This window comes from Prosopis cineraria, unplaced genomic scaffold, assembly GCF_029017545.1.
Source record: "Prosopis cineraria cultivar Desert tree isolate PC_DT_omini unplaced genomic scaffold, ASM2901754v1 PC11, whole genome shotgun sequence".
NCBI classification, from domain to species: domain Eukaryota; kingdom Viridiplantae; phylum Streptophyta; class Magnoliopsida; order Fabales; family Fabaceae; genus Prosopis; species Prosopis cineraria.
In genome coordinates this window covers 13,928,224-13,945,866 of record NW_026555342.1, presented here as the reverse complement: position 1 = coordinate 13,945,866, position 17,643 = coordinate 13,928,224, and the positions used below count along the sequence as shown (strand labels likewise).

Sequence of the window (17,643 nt, the reverse complement as noted above, 5' to 3'; positions counted from 1 at the left end):
TCAATCTATTTCCTAGCTGTAGAAATCTTTTTAAGTTTTAACATAACTTAGTTGTCGTCTTATGCAGAGTTAACCATGACCTTGTTATTTTCACAAAAACAAGAATATCATTCACTCTTGACCCCCTAAGAGCAATTCTTCTGTATCTACCATACTCCCTACATCTCAGAATACGTCTTTTAAACTTTTGATTTTTGACATATAAATAAGAAATGCAATCAATATATTGAAATATTATTAAAAGATTGATTGTGATGTCAAATTTGCCCTTAATTTAATGCATAAACTTGTGAGACCAGAGAACTAAGGAATGTGGCCCACGCAAGTTGAAGACTGAAGATGTTGAGTGTCTTTTCCTCATCCAATAACTTAAACCCGGTTGGTTAAAAAATCCTTGCGAGAAAACTTACCAATGAATTAAACAATTACCAAACGGTCTCTAATTTTAAGCAAAGGACAAAAAACAGCACGACAGTAAAGTAAATATAAATTTGTTCATTCCTACCCTAAAATCATAAATATATAAGATCAGATCCAATAGAATCATCAAAATACAAAAAAGCTTCAACCAAGTGACAATGTTCTAAGATTCTCAAAACAAAATCAGCTAATCAAGAAGCCGACGGAACGTTTCTACCAGAAACACATTACATAAACAAGTTAGGCTTTTTGGCCTTGTATGTGGTTTTAAGCTTCCTGGTGGGTGGCCTGACTTTCCTGTAAACCAATGGGAACTTGATTTTTGAGTTGTGGAATTGCTTGGTGCTCTCCCTTTTGCAAAGCTTAGCTGGGATGGTGGCCGTCTTGATGATCTGAATGCAGGGAAAACGGACCCGGTGACGGGAAGCCATCTCATTGTACATCTGCTCCACTGCACCATTTAGAGTGGTGTCGCGGTACTCTTTGTACATGTTGTGATAGCCAGTCCTACTCTGATAACGCAACCAGATGCCATAGTTCTTGATCTTGGTTGGGTTCTTCTCAAAAATCTGTGAAATAATACAGATTATGCAACGCCAGAATCAAAAACACACTCAAAAAAAGCTCATTCCATATTGATACACCCATAAGCCCCAGATATGATAGTAGAAGTTCTAAAGAAAATATCACTGCGCCTGAAAACCATAGGATTAAACTTTTGAATCGGGAAAAAAGAGATCCGTATAGCATAAACCTCCAGCATCCATAATACATCTAAGCTAGCATGAAGCATCTATAGGTAAAATGCAACAAAATGCATGTTCCACCAGGTAGTGATTTAATAATGACATCATTATTTCATTAGCTCATGATAATCATAAAGAAAAGATGTTTTCCTACCAATGAATTTTTCACCAATGATCAAACACTCTCCACTGATAATGACAATGCATCCAATAATTTCTAAAGCTCCTGAAAATAGTAACGGGAACAGTCACATTTTCAGATGGCTTGACTCTCAAACCTTCCTTTTGAAATAGGAGATTATTTTCTGATGAAGTTGATTCTCCTCATAGTCTTGTTAACTCTGCTTGTAATTTAGTTTATGCTACTGTTAAAGCACATGATATTGTCAGTTCCATTGATCATGAGGCTTGATCTTTTTATTTCCCAGCTTTTGTAACCAGTACATATTCGTTCAATGATATTCCATTTTCACCAAAGAAAAGGGAGAAAAAAAAGAGTCACTAAATAGCTTTTTCAGGAAAAAGGGATGCGCCACAAGTTTAATGATTCACTCGCAGATTCACCAATATCCTAGGGGCGATGTGTCTTAAACACAGGTCAACTGTCAGAACATTAAAGGCCTCCACACCAAAAGCTTTCTGACAAGATTAACTCAGAACTGGTGAATCATTTTATAGATTTAAAATTAAAAAGTTGCTGGAATGAGGATTCAACAAATAAGTTCTACAATGCAATAATCGATACTGGTTAATAGTTTGGCCAATGTTGCCGAACATGAATTCAGCACGGGAGGCCATAATAGCAATACTCAAGAACACAGCACAATGAGAAATTCCCAGGATTTTGACATGTCTTTAAGATTCTTAAGTTGTGTTTCACATTCGCACACAGAAAACATTATTGTCAGAATCAGAATGTAGCAGACATGAAACGATAAATAAACATGCGCAAAAGTAAAAAATGCACCTCATTGATAGCAAGCACTTGACCATTGCTCTTCTTAACCTTCTTCAGTTTCCTCAAAAAGTACCTAAATCAAAGCAATCAGCCAAATTAAGACATACTTCAAGCCTCGGCCTCTGGGGACGAAAGAAACTAGACTACTAGCTCGAATAAAACTTTTCTCAAACTAAAAGACCTCAAGAATAGTACAAGCTAAAATTTCCAGTCAAGACTATATAGTGATAAAAAGAAATCAGTTTACCAGAACTTCGACTTGGCGCGAACCTCGTTCGTGGCCCAGAGTTTCATGCGGTAAATCTTGGGATGTTCATCTGATTCCGTGGGCAGGGCCCTCCCAACGACCTGGTACTGATGAAACTGCGAGAGCAACCAGAGAAACGTCAAATCAGCTGGAAAAAAAATGCCATTTATTTGGTTGAAATGAAAACGGAGGAATCTACGAGAAAATTGAATAGTCCGCTCAAAAACCAGATCAAAAACTTAAACAAATAAGCATAAAAATATACTATCAGCTTTCAGTAACGCAAATTAATGGAAGGAGACGGAACCTAAAACGAATTTCAGTCCCACATTGATTATGAAACCAATGCATTGATTTAAGACGCAAGATAAAAAAACTCACTCTGAATGCCACCATTTTTGGGAGAAAATCAACACAGGAAGGATTCTGATGCCTCTCTCTCTCCCCCTCTCTCCCTCTGCGCCCGCCGTCTGAGGGTAGGGTTTTGGTTTTCAGTTATATATGATGATATGATGAGCGAAACCTAGATCGGGATTAAGATTTCCGCTGTGGCCAGGCTTTTGACAATAAGATGTTCCTTCTTCTTTTGGGCCATAAGATTTTTTGTCCACAAAGCCTTTGGCATTAAAAAATTCTTTCATCTTTTGGGCCTACAGATCCAGAAAACATTCAAAGTCCATGTCCTAGTCTTAATATTTTGTCCAGATCATGGTCAATATTTTTCCTCGTTCGGTCACTGAAAAAAAATAAATAAGTTGGCTTTTAAAAATTCTATACATTGTTTATTAAAACTATTTTTTATGTACCTTTTTTCGTCTTTTTTATTCCATAAAAAAGTATGAATTTAATATAAATTCATTGAAAAATTGCACCAGAAAAAATATAATATATTTTCTAAATCAAAACTTTTGTGATGACATAGATATATATTAGTTAAAAATATTGGACACTATTGTATGAGAGTTTTCTTTCTCTCTCCAACATTATTCTATGAGAGTTAGAGCTCATCTCTTGTATAGTAACAAAGCCCTGTTTTTTAAATAATGTTATTGCTTTTAGAATAATTTTAAATTGATAAAAAAATCTAAATTCATCAGTTTGATTTTTGAGAGTCCAGGAGCATAATAAATTTGTTTGAATCTTTCTTCACTAAACTTTTTGAGGCATTTTGTACGTAAATTTAAGGGCGAATGACAGACAAGGACATTGTAAGAGCATTAATATTAAATTAAAATTTTTTTAATATTGATATTCTCAAATTTTAATACTCTTTCTATCATAATTTAATATTAAAGTTTATAATTTGATGTTAATATTTTTATAAAGTTCTTATTTGTCATTCTTCCTAAATTTATTTAAAGGTAAATAATGTCATTTCTTGTAACTGAAACTTTTGAGGGCGGTTTTTTTTTTTGGCAGAATAGTGAAAGATACCAATTCACATTTTTTTATATTTAAATATAAATATATAATGCATTTAAAAATATAGTAGAAATGATTATATATAAATTTGGGTTAATGAGCAAAATAAATCCTACAATATTGTTTAAAAATTATTTTTAATCTTAAACTCTTAAAATGTACAAAATAAACCTTAAATTTTTAAATTTACAGCAAAATAAACCTTGACGGTTAAATTTTTTAACATTGTTACTGTTCACTTGATACTGTTCACCATGAGACTCAATTAATGTTGATGTGTTATTGTAAATTAGCACCACAGACCCTGAACTATTATGTTAGTAGCATTTTGAACCTTAAACTTTAAAATTTTGAGCAAATTACCCCCACCATTTATATATAGAATGTTGATTATCATGTAGATCAAATTAGTCTCGGATGTTTTACCGTGGTGAATACATCGTTGACCATGCAAACGACCTATAATTTTATGAAACAATGTTTTTTGCCCCCCTTTTTTGTAATATTTTTCAAATGATCGATATCTCATACTTTCATATACTCTATAATTGTAATTTAGTCTTATTTTAAATAATATTTTTTTATTTAATGGTAAAAGTTTTGGGATCCCATTTGAAAAAAATAAGTATCATAGGATTTTATAAACAATGGATATGAAAGTCGATGATTTCATCGACGAATTTAAAACTCAAATTAATCAGTTAATTAAATCATCTAATATTTAAACTTCTTTCAAATGGAATCTTATGTTTGCACTATTAAATAAAATAATCATTATTCAAAATAATATTAAATTAGAGTTATAGAGTATACGAAAGCATGAGATACTAATTGTTTGAAAAACATTACAAAAAAAGAGAGAGACAAAAATGTAATTTTATAAAATTATAAGTCATTTGTCACGGCTAACGATGCATTCACTACGGCAAACCATGTCGAGGTTAATTTGATCTACATAGTAATTAATATTCTATACATAAATAATGGAGGTAATTTATTCAAAATTTTAAAGCTCAGGGTTTAAAATGCTATTAACATAATAGTTCAGGAGTTCAGAAATGCTACTAACATGATAGTTTAGGGTCTATGGCGCTAATTGACAATGACACGTCAGCATTAACTGGGACCTACTATGAACAGTACTTGATTGAATAGTAATTGTGCTAAAAAATTTAACGATTAAGGTTCATTTTACTACAAATTTAAAATTTTAAGGTTTATTTGGCACATTTTAAGAATTTAGGGTTGAAAGTGCTTTTCAGGCAATACTTCAGGATTTATTTTGCTCATTAATCTTATAAATTTTCAACAGAGGCACTTATTTAAGATTAAAAAATAAGTAATTTTAGATAGCTTAGATATTTTATCAAAAGAAATTTATTTTATAAGGATTTTATAAAAATCATATATTATTTTATGATTAGTTATAATAATAAAAAATTATTATCATGTAGTTATTTTTTAGATTTTATATTTTTGTAGATATTTATTATTAAAATAAGTTATTATTTATTTATTTTAAAATTTTGTAATATATTTATGTATCTGGACATTTTTATGGCAGCTTTCTTTATCTATCAAGGTTATTCAAATTTAAAGTAGATTTCCTCCATAATCATATATACATTTTTCTAGATTCACATTATTTTTAAAATTTTAAATAAATATAATAAAATTTCATAAAATATATTTTTTTCAAAAACAATAAGTGATTTTTTATGAGAAAAAACTTAAAACCCATTTTTCTCAACTTATTTTATAAAATATTTATTTAATTATTTGATAAAAAATATATTTTATAATTTTTAATACTATTTATTTAAAATTTTAAAAATAATTAAAATTTAAAAAGTGGTCATTATTTTCAAAAGCTACTTTAAATAACTTCTGAAAATAATCTAATGTGGAAGATAGAAATTTTTTTAAAAAAATAAAATATGCAAATATATCATAAATTTTAAATGTATTAAATAATAAATTATTTTTATAAAACGGAAATTAAAGAAGATGTGATGAAATTAAAAATAATTAACTAATAATTACTTTTTTATTACTATTATTAAATATAAAACAATGTCTGCTTACTATAAAATCTCTACAAAATACATATTTTTTATAAAATCTTTAAATTATATAAAAATTATTTATTTTTTAATTTTGAATAAGCAAGCCCTTAAACAATCTGAGCCTGTATTTTTCTTTGGGAAATAAGTCTTTTGGTGCCCCCTTAAATCAATCAACCGAAAATGCCATGTTCACGTACAGGTATTTTGTAATTGCCTTTTTTTTTTTTCGCGGATATGTAATTGCATGCTCAGTTCCATAATTTTGTCATATTTACAATATTCCCTGATTTTTTGAAAAAAAAAAAAGCATTTACGATATCTCGCAGATGCACAGTAAGCTTTGTCACCTTTTCAATTAAAACTTGATCACGGTTTGCTCAAGCAGAGTAAGGAAGCATATGAATTATGACAGCATACCTGGGATCAACATCATATAGGCCGCTTTGGATATCTGTAAAAAAAAAAAAAGGTGATTATGAAAAAAATATTAATATAATTGATTATATTATGTGGTATATAATTGATTTATAAAATTGATTAATAAGATTCATTTCAAGCAGAATTCAAAGGCAAGATTGAAAATCAAGTAAAATATAATGTTGTGAAAATATATCCAAACATTCTATTACATATCAAAATCAATTATAAAATTAAAACCATGATTTTCTTAAAATGTAAGGGTGTGTTTGGATTTTAATTGGATATAATTAATTATAATTAATATGATTGATTTTGAATATAATTGGTTGTGTTATGTGATATATAATTGATTTATAAAATTAATTAATAAAATTGATTTTAATGCCTATTTGGATAACATTTGTAATCAATTTTAGAGATCAAAATCATAGTTCTATGAAAATATATTCTACATGTTAAAATTAGTTATGAATTTAAAATTACGTTTTATCAAAAATATTCAAATACTTATTATGCACATTGAAATCAACTGTGGATTTGAAACTATAGTTTTTTTAAAAATTCAAATACCACCTGTGCATGTCACAATCAATTATGAACCAATAAAAATATAATTTATATAATTTTTTAATAAATTTTAAATTTTTAGAAATGTATAATTAAAAAATTGAATTAAAAAGTAGATGATAATAACATATAAGATAACTGTGATTTTAGATTGATAATTGATTTTGACAGGTATAACAACGTTTGGATATTTTTAAAAAAATTATGATTTTATGTTCATAATTAATTTCAATATATATAATAGGTGTTTCATTTTTTAAAAAAATATAATTTTAAATTCATAATTTATTTTAATATGTAACAAGATATTTGAATATATTTTTATAAAATCATGATTTTACCTAATTTTTAATTTTTTCTTTCAATTTTCTTTTCAATGTTAATTAAAATCAATTGTATTAATCAATTTTATAAATCAATTATACACATAAAATAATCTATTATATTTAAAATTAATTATATTAATCAATTTTTTCATAATTAATTTTTTGCAATGGATATCCAAACGGGTCCTTAATTTGAATTGAGAAGCAAAATTGAAAAATATAATTAAAAATAAGGTAAAATAATAATTTTGTAAAAATATATTAAAGTACTCTGTTACATGTTAAAATTAATTATGAATTCAAAATCATATTTTCTTAAAAAAAATATCCAAATTTCTATTATACGTGCTAAAATGAATTATGAACCCACAACTATTGGTTTTCTTAAAAATACACAAACACTTTTATATATGTTAAAATTAATTATGAATCTAAAACTACAGTTATCTTATTATAAGTTGCTATTACTTGTTTTTCAATTCATACTTTTAATTATATTTTTCTAAATATTTATCCAAAAACCATATAATTTATATTTCAAATCATATTTTTGGATTTATAACTAATTTTGATATATATATATAAATGTGTTTGGATATTTTAAAGAAAAACATGATCTTGGGTTCAAAATTGATGACATACATAATGGATATTTGAATATTTTTTAAAAAATATAGTTTTAAATTTATAATCAATTTTAACATGTAATTGAAGCATTTAAATATATTTTTATAAAACTATGATTTAACCTCTAGAATTGATTACAGAGGTTATTCAAACAGGCACTAATACCTATGTACTTAATTTTATATATTTAATATACTTTTATGCAATCAAATTAACACATGTGAATTTTTATATGTTAATAATATAACAAGAAGAATTTGTTATGTACTAAATAATTTATAAAAAAACAAATATATCTTAATTTAATTGAAGACAAGTATTTTAAATATATAATACTAAGTGTATAAGCATTTTCCTTTTTTAAAAATACCGAAACACCCACTACATATATCAAAATCAATTTTCTTAAAAATATAAACTTTTATATATGTTAAAATTAATTATGAATCCAAAACTATGATTATCTCATAAATTACTATTATATATTTTTCAATTCAACATTGTAATTATACTGTTCTAAAATTTATCTAAAAATCTTATATACTATTTAATAAATCATGTTTTTTAATTCATAATTAATTTTAACATGCAAGAAGTATTTCAATATTTTTAAGAAAATCATTATTTTAAATTCCTAATTGATTTTGACTGGTACGATGGATGCTTGGATATTTTTAGAAAAATACAGTTTTGAATTTATAATTGATTTTCATATGTAATAAGGGTGTTTGGATATGTTTTCACAAATTCATTATTTGTACCCTTAAAATTAATTATTTATGAAATCCAAACAGGCACATAAATTGTTACAACTTCTTGCTAGAATAGTTAACTGTTTCGGAAACCTTGACATCTGCAAATCTGAAGAAAATGCATTCTTGTAGCCATTTACAACAAAAATAGCAAATTGTAAAATATAACCATAGGTGAAGTTCAGAACAGTGAGAAAGCGTCAAACAGATTGAAGTGGACAACATGTACAATAAGTTCTTTGGCGTGCAGCTCTCACCAATCATGAGCTTTATTTGTAACACCCAGCGTCACAGCTATCACAGCAATGATTGACTGCAAATTAAGAATTAAGAAACATAGGTCAAGTGGGAACATGCAATGATATAGAACTTGCTCCTAACAAGCTAGGATAAATATTGACCTTTCAAAGGGTGCAGATGAGAGAAATATGCAATGGATTTGAGGACCATTTGTTAGATTGTCAAAGAAATAAGTCTGAACATAAATGAAAAACGAAATATAACTTGCAAATTATGATAAACACTTACAGCAACTGTGCATGCAACTAATCCAGGCTTTTCTCGGTAATCCATCTGTACACATAGTAGCACAAGAGTTCCAACATACCAGGGAATGCCACCAAGAAAGAATCCCGTTATAAACCTTGCAATACAAATTAAATTATGGTATCAATACATCTAGTATCCTGGCTGAATAGACAAACTTCTTGAATTCCTAATGTCAAACGCAGCAAAAGAATAATCAGAGACTGTGTCTTCTCATTAACCTAGATCCCACAAGAGCATTTGAATCCAAATATATTCTGGTCCCTTACAATATGAGTGCTTAGTGCAACTTTAGAAGTTTCGTCTCTTATTTGATGAATGCAAAATCCTTACATGATGATATAAAATTGACTCATTGTTTGAGTTATAAACAATCATTACCAAAAAAATCCTTGTATTTCTGAAAGTTTGCATTAGGTTTGTTCTACAGTTTTACTCAATAATCACCATATATGAAGGGCGGATGTCCATTTCCCCCCTACATGCAACAAATATTCTTTTAAAATAATAATAAAAATAAAAATATCAGAAAGGAAGAGACAGAAGATAAAAAGGCAGCGGGTAAGCAAGCCCTTAAAAAGAAAGGTACTTCACTAAATGGCTCTCCAATCCAATAAAAAGGCACCCTTCTGAAACAATTACAACAGCACTTGGCCAAAAAGGACATTTGCATCCCTCAAAAGTGGCAGCATCAGAAAATTGGAGTATTTGTCTAGGAACTATAAGTATTAAATAAATGCAAACAAACAGAACGAACAGATTTTTCCTTCCTACTGCTTCATAGTTCCTTAAATTAGATATTTAGATATGCAAATACAAGTAAACTTTATCACATACCAACATTCATTCCGAATGCACACTAGAAACATACATGCAGTGTAGATGGAAGACATCATATAGTTTTATAGCATGGGTGAACCTTAACATTTAATCCTAGATGCCTAAAAAGGAATTAAAGAATGGTTCAATAAAGTGTCATTGAACTCACAAGAACCAACCCAGACCAAGTCCACAACAAGGAAGACGGTGTTCCCTCATGGGCCTTCCTTCAGCAACAACATAACCTTCAGAGCATCAGAAAATAATTATGATGTGAACACAGAAGACAAAAACAAGAAATATTGATAAAATCTTCCCACGCATCAATGTAAGTGATCTCAGATTCAAAGGTGCTTAAAACAATATTCGCATGGTCACAGAAGCATTGAGGAATAGATATTATCATATTCTATAAAACCAAGTTAAATATCATAAAGGTACCAAGAGTTCTTTTCCAAATGATATATATTCTAGAGAAACACTAAGCTTCAACCCAAATAGGGAAAGAAAGAAATAAACCCCGATTTTAGATAGTTTTACATGGGGTCAGAAATTTATGCATCTCATGAATTTGTCAATAAAGCTTTGAACACAGAAATGTCAAAATGACAAAGGAATGCAAAGCAACAGGAAATAGCACGAATTGTTTTCCACTTTAAAAGCTCTGTAAATGTATCATGAATCTTAACACGTTATATCTTCATAGAACCTTTCCAGCAATGTTTTGAAAACAAGACCAGACCAACCATTTGGACCATTTGATTTGGATACTAGCTAATGCACAGTCCAAATAACCTCTAAAGACCATTATAACGGTCACAAAGAAAAATTGAAAACCCCATCAAATCGTAATAGGACTGATTTGCCTAGAAAATGCAACAGAACAACACCTCAACCTAGACATTGCTCCCCAGACAGATTACATCAGATATCAAACAGCGTCAAAATTTCATTCTAATCGAATTCAGATCAACCATGAGCGAGCAACTTCTCCAGATACCAAATCAAACCCACTGAGTTTGGTAATAGGTTCAAGTATCCCATGAGAAAACCAAGCTAGTCGTACCTAAATAGCCACTCTGAATAGAAGTATTCGCATTTAATTCATCCGTGGTTAGTAACAGGTGTATTAGTTCACCCAATGAATTAATTCAAACGAAAATCTAAGCCCTGTAATTTGTTAGGTAAATCAACATTAAAAGCAATTAAAAAGTTCTCAACGCGTGCCTGGAACGGTTTGATATCCATGGTAATAATGACCACCGTACGTTGCCGGTGGCGGAATGGGCTGAGGAAATCCTACCGCCGGCTGAGGTTGCGGCGGTGGAGGTGGAGCAGTCGGATTCGGATAGTAGTTGGCGACGCCTTGAAACGTGCCATAGTAAGGCTGGTTTAGGGGATCGGTGACGACATCCCTGTTCTTGCCTTCATCGTTCATGATCGAATCGGAGAATTGCGCGAGAACGACGAAATTGTAGCACGACCCTCTTCCACCGCCAAATTGCACAGCAATTATTCGTCGTGGCAAGAGACTATACCCTTGGTAATGATATGATTGACGAGCGATAGGACAGCGAAACTTCTGTCATTTAAGTAAATTATTATTAATTAATTTAGTCTTAAAATTTAATTTAATCTCTATTTGCTCAAAGTTTTCTAATTTTTCACGAGGAGAAGATTATGAATTCACATATTCATGAAACAAATTTACATAAATTAATAAAAATAAATTTTTATTAAATTAAATTTTTTTAATTTCCCCTATCATAATCTCCCTATTTCTCACTTTTTAAAGTTGTTAAATAAAGAGCATTTTTTAAAATTTCTATTTCTATTTTGAAAAATACAATTATAAAGTTTTTTAGTAAATTTTACTGATATATATAATTTTATTTAAAATTATCTTATAAGTATAAATTATTAATTAATTATTTTTTAAAACCATAAAATTAGATGATTATAATTGGAGCATTAAACTACCTATTAATCTTTTTTTTTTTTTTGTTTTAGCAAACCATAAAGTTGCCTGTGAATGATTATAAACGTGGCAATAAATTATCTAATCAAAGTAAGGCCGGACATTAAATATAAACATCTCTATAATGAGAATTTGAGCTTGTATTAATTACGCTATAAAAAATTAGTCCAATTCATTATATCTAACTTGCTGGTAAGTTTTTTTATAACAGAAAATTCTTTTTTAACCAAAAATGGATTTACAAAACAATTGCTTAATGGTAGTCGTAATGGGCCGACCCCATGATGGGCAGACAAAAAGTCCATAAGAACAATGGACTACAAAGCCCTGTTAGATGGGCCGTAAAACCCTAACACCGTACCCATATATAAAATATGAAAAAGAGCCCACAGTCTTAGTTACTGCGAGGGTTTTCGTTTTCGTTCAGCAGAAGCACCGAAGCCGCAAGTACGACCATTGTGCTCTTCCTCGCTGCCTCGCAATCATGGTTAGGATTTCTTGTGCTTTAATCTGTCTATATGTTATATCCAATTTGATTTTCCCTGTGTTTCTGTCTGATATGTTACATCTACTTTGATTTATCCTGTACAAGTTTTTCTGAATCATATGAACATCTGCCCCTACTGTTGAATTTTAGTTTTTATTTCTAGGAGGTTTAGATCTTCAAAATTGATAAATTGTGCAAATATGAGTTCAAGATCTATTGGGTTCCTAAGAGCTGGTATGCATGCCCATTTCCTCTTATACATTTTACTGTAACGATTCCGTCAACATTTTCTGGTTTTATTTTTCACTGGTCTACCGTTGGTGGTACTCGAATGGGAGGATCGTCCGAGGTTTTGTCCAGGCTAGAGGTTTTAAGTCATGTATTTGGATATTGATTTTAGAGTGATATAACTGTTTTAAAAGGCAGAGGAACCTGTTTGTTGTTTGCCAGTTATCTATATGAGGTGACTTGTTAATTATACTATTGCAAAATTTAAGTTCGTTGGGGCTCGGGAAAACAAGTTTGTTGGGCGACGATTGTGGACTTCTTATCTTGTTGTGTCAGCCCTCTGAAGAATTTTTTCTCTCGCATTGTTTTAGTTTTTGATTGTCTTGTGATGGATTCAATGCTAATTCTGTTTGCGATTTGGGTTTCTGCAGTCAAGGAGAAAGGTTAGAGAGCCAAAGGAAGAAACTGTCACTCTTGGCCCAACTGTCAGAGATGGGGAACATGTTTTTGGCGTGGCCCATATCTATGCATCATTTAACGATACCTTCATTGTGAGCACATAATTGTATATTCTTTGGTTTAAAATTACATCTTCAAAATTCTCGGTATAATTGGATCATTTGCTTTGTTACAGCACGTGACTGATTTGTCTGGAAGGGAAACCCTTGTTCGTATAACAGGTAAAGAGTTTTCCTCTTTATGTTGGTTTGTTTAATATGTCGTTTTTGCTTAGGCGTGCACCACCTTTTTCGTTAATTCTTGGAGTCTTTATGTTGGGATGAGCTATTCTGATTTGATGAAATCGTTTGAATTGGTCCTGCAAATTATATAATTTGTGAAATATTCTCAGAACTTCAGATATGTCATCAGATAACGCTCTGGGCAGTTTACTGAAGTTAAATGTTAGCAAAGTGAAGTTAGGGAACATGACATTGTGTTTTCTAATGCAACCTGCTTCTTATCTTCAGGTGGAATGAAGGTGAAGGCTGACAGGGATGAGTCTTCCCCTTACGCTGCTATGCTTGCAGCACAGGATGTATCTGCTAGATGCAAGGTCGTAAATTTTTTTATAAAATTGTTCTTCCAATCAACCTCATTGAATGCAACATCTGCCATGCTTGTTTTTGTTATAATTACTCTGTATGATTGAAATAGGTGTTCAAATAGTTTTCTTTTTTAAATAGTCGAAAGTTGTTAATTGACATTGAGTGTTATGGAACAGGAGCTGGGTATAACTGCTCTTCATATCAAGCTCCGTGCCACTGGTGGAAACAAGACAAAGACCCCAGGACCTGGTGCTCAGTCTGCTCTCCGTGCCCTTGCTCGTTCAGGAATGAAAATTGGTCGAATAGGTAATGCACTTTTTGAAGAATTATTTACTTGTTTAAAGATCATATTTTGTTTCATGTTGCTCAGGGTTTTGTTTATTTTTCCTGCTATCTTCTGTAACAAGTTGTTAAGTATAAATCACTATATCTAGTGCTTGGTCAAAAAAGAAATTGAATATTATGTGGGCATGGTCATGCAGTTTGAGGGAGTGATACAACGAAACTGATGGTGTGGGACTTATTTCCTCCCTTTACTGTCTTTATTTTGTTAAATGCAATTTATTCTTGACTTCTGAGGATTTGAATTTTGTCATAATTCAAGAACTTTTAATGGATGTGATATCATTATGGGTGAAGTGCGTGTTTGGAAAACCGTTTTAAAAATGACATTGGGAAACCTAGTTCAGAAAATCCAATTCAACAAGAGCAGCCTTTCACTTGTGTTGGAAAAATACTGCTAGTTGGACTTTCAGAAGGGTTCATTTTGAAAACTCCATTCTCTTAATTGAGGTTTGGAAGCTCCAATGGTAAGCCAAACATACATGCAAAGTCTTGTTTGGCTATTCCCATCATATTTATGAGGTTACTTGCTCTATATAGGATTTGGTTTGCCATGCGTTGAAAGTGCCATTTGCATTTTACCAAAATGTCTCTCTAGTTCATTGCATTTGTTAATTTGCTCATGTATGATGCGGGGATTTTGCAGAGGATGTGACTCCGATCCCATCTGACAGCACCAGGAGAAAGGGTGGTAGAAGGGGAAGAAGGCTTTAAGCTTGCAATCGTGTGTGTGTTGGGAGTTGCATTTGTTGTGGCTTTTCTCTTTGCCCTCTGCCAGGACAAATATATTGTGGCATGTTTTGACATTTAACTCAAGTCGGATGTCAATTTTGGAACTCTAATTTTATTTCTTGACTCTTCAGTTTACATTTTTGGCCGCATTTGTCCGATTTCATTTAGTTTTAAACTTAGATTGTAGAATATTATGAAGCCGAGTTCGAGGACCCTCAAGATCTTATTGTCTCAACGCATACATTCGGTGCTCGAGCTAACGAAATGCTTTCATATGGAGCGATAGTTCTTTTAAAAAAATTCAGTGTTATCAAATTTTGTTGCAGCCTTTCTTCAACTTTTTAGAAGTATGTAAAATGAAAAAATTTAAAATAGTGCGGGACTACATTTAGATTGCAGGAGATTAAGAAGGTGAACGCAAGTGTTCTGAAGTATTTAACTTAATGCCATGGAACTTATTGAGTATGATCAATTTGTTAAAAATATAAATTTGATGATGACGTAGGTGTGTGAGTGGACAACTGAGGATGTGTTGGCTGGGATTTGAGCTTGGGTCAGGCAGTTTTTGGTTAAAAAAACAGAAAATTTAAGGTAGTGGTGTTGATTTATCCTTCGCTCAATGTGATAAGATTGAAAGCATATTTGATTTGGTTTTTTCGAGAAAAACAAAAGGAAAGAAAGAAAGAAAAATGGTAATGAAATTTTAAATTATATAAATGTCAATTTGATATTTTAAAATATTATAATTTTATTGAATCTTTAAGAATTTTTGTATTAATTAAGTCTAAATTAAAAGGTCATTTTATCTTTATCAAAAATAATCAATTTTAATAACAACTTTTACTTTTTATTTTATAAATCATAAAAATTGAATAAAAAATTATAATTAATCAAGCATAATTTCTGTTATTAAAAAAAACTTCAATCATAATTTTTACTTAAAGAATAATAATGTTTATTCTATGAATTATAAGAATTAAATAAGAAATCACTTGTCAAGTGTAATTTTTTTTATTAAAAAATAAATTCTCAAAATAATAAATATCAATTATAACTTTTGTTTTAAAAATAATAATTTTTATTCAAAGAATAATAATAATTAAATAAGTAATTATAATTTGCTAATAAGAGTAAAATGATTTTTTTTGCTTTACAATTTATTGACATAAATTTTTTTAAAATTTTTAATAAAATTATGATATTTTAAGAAATTTAATTATTGTTTTATTATTTTTTTCCTTAAAATAATGTACGCATCCTTTTTACCAACTTAAAAGCAAAGTACGTAAAAGTTAAGGCATCAATCTTTTACTTTTATATTTCATCACTGAGCCCAAATTAGTTTTATGAAAAAAACAAAATGTTGATGTACTCTTCTGGCCCGTTAAAAAAGTGGATTGTGAAGAAAGAAAGTGATGGAAACTTTCCAAGGGTTTTGATCTTCGTAATATGTCTTGAGTGGAGCCCAAACATTTACGTTGATGTACATGAGAATTAAAAGAAAGGAAACGGAAACAGAATAGGAATTGACATTTTAAAGAGCTTGGTACACAGGAAACTAATTGTACATGAACCACCAAAAAGATTTGACTTCTTTTCATTTCCTTCCCTCTACATTTTTTTTTCATTTTTCATTTTAATTATTAAATTTATTTTTAAATGGTTGAAATTTAATATTTCATAAAATTATTATTATATTTATTTTTCATAAAATTTTATGTTTTAATAATAATTTTATAAAATATTAAATTTTAATCATTTAAAAATATATTTAATGGTTAAGATAAAAGTAGAGAGGAAATAGAGAGGGAGAGGAAATGAAAAGGACCCAAGTCCCCACCAAAACTTCAGAATCAGATTCCATCCTTTGCCCTATGGAATTGGCCAGACTTATCTCTCTTTTACCCCTCAATCTTCAACTCTTTGATCCACCCTAACCCTTACTGGCGAAAGGCTCCGCCCTCCGTAGTCGCACCTTCACCGCCCTTTCGGTCTCCTCCGTCTCTTGTCCGAAATCCATCATCGGACTCCCTCTCAAGTTCTCACCCTCACCATCACTTGTGAGCTTCTTTCTTGAGAAGATGGAAGAAGAGGCAGTGATGAGATTTGAGACGACGCTGCTGCCACCGCTATGTTTGAGATTTAATGGCGAGCTTTCCTTTCCCCGACGTCATTGAGATTCATTTTTGCCTTATGGTTTGAGCTTCGCTGTCGCCATTGCTTCTCATTGGTGCTTCATTTATTGTTTTAGCTTGAGGGAGACGATGGATTGGTGAGCTGTAGAAAAAATTCTTAAACCTGGTTTATTTGGAGAATCTAGCATACATGTTTAAGTTGATTGAATATGGCAATATTGGAAATATGAAATCTCACTGATCTTGTTTATGTTAATTAAATCTAACAATCTTGCAAATGTATCAAAACATTGTCTAGGGTGAAGGAGCAAAATGCAGGGAGCCACGAGTGGTGGGAGCGCGGAGGCTCCTTGCTTGCTCTTTTTTTTTTTTTTTTCCAAAGGACATTTTGGTATTTTTTATTTAAATTACATAAAATTATTAAAATTATAACAGGATTTTATTTTTATACCAAGAAAATTTTTATAACTCAATTTTATTTTATTTTTAATTTCACCAAAAACTTTTCAATTATATTCAAGGAGGTTTTATTAAAAAGGCATTGCCATGACTTTTGTTTTTTTTTTTTACGAGCCAATTTGTCATGACATGAATACTAGAGGTGTTTTATGGGATTCTTATCCTGATTCAATTGGCCAGTCTTCATTTTGAATAGGTATTTATGCATTTTTAAAAAAAAAAAACAAGTAGTATTCTTTCTTTTAAGTTTGTAATTATTGTAACTCAATAATTAAATTTAAGTTATGTACTCGTGATTTGTGTTTCTTTATTTATATTAT

The 17,643-nt window shown here is 30.2% G+C and overlaps 2 protein-coding genes across 3 annotated transcripts; one reads left to right on the top strand and one right to left on the bottom strand.

Moving 5' to 3' along the window:
• Positions 1–475: 475 nt before the first annotated feature.
• Positions 476–11,464, bottom strand: LOC129285958 (60S ribosomal protein L18a). 2 transcript variants are annotated; one of them, XM_054921955.1, is made up of 6 exons: positions 11,144–11,464; positions 10,086–10,161; positions 9,080–9,194; positions 2,372–2,487; positions 2,134–2,197; positions 476–989 (listed from the first exon to the last, which is right to left on the bottom strand). In XM_054921955.1, exons 1-6 carry the CDS (start codon positions 11,352–11,354, stop codon positions 648–650), a joined length of 924 nt encoding a protein of 307 aa, XP_054777930.1. In that variant the 5' UTR covers positions 11,355–11,464; the 3' UTR covers positions 476–647. The 2 variants fall into 2 exon arrangements, with proteins under 2 accessions (XP_054777930.1, XP_054777929.1); XM_054921954.1 differs by lacking the exons at positions 9,080–9,194; positions 10,086–10,161; positions 11,144–11,464 and adding an exon at positions 2,753–2,894.
• A 786-nt stretch (positions 11,465–12,250) lies between these two features.
• Positions 12,251–14,864, top strand: LOC129286004 (40S ribosomal protein S14). The gene is made up of 6 exons (XM_054922035.1): positions 12,251–12,381; positions 13,041–13,160; positions 13,244–13,289; positions 13,578–13,663; positions 13,832–13,961; positions 14,644–14,864. The coding sequence occupies exons 1-6, from the start codon at positions 12,379–12,381 to the stop codon at positions 14,709–14,711; spliced, it is 453 nt and encodes a 150-aa protein (XP_054778010.1). The 5' UTR covers positions 12,251–12,378; the 3' UTR covers positions 14,712–14,864.
• The last annotated feature ends 2,779 nt before the right edge of the window (positions 14,865–17,643 follow it).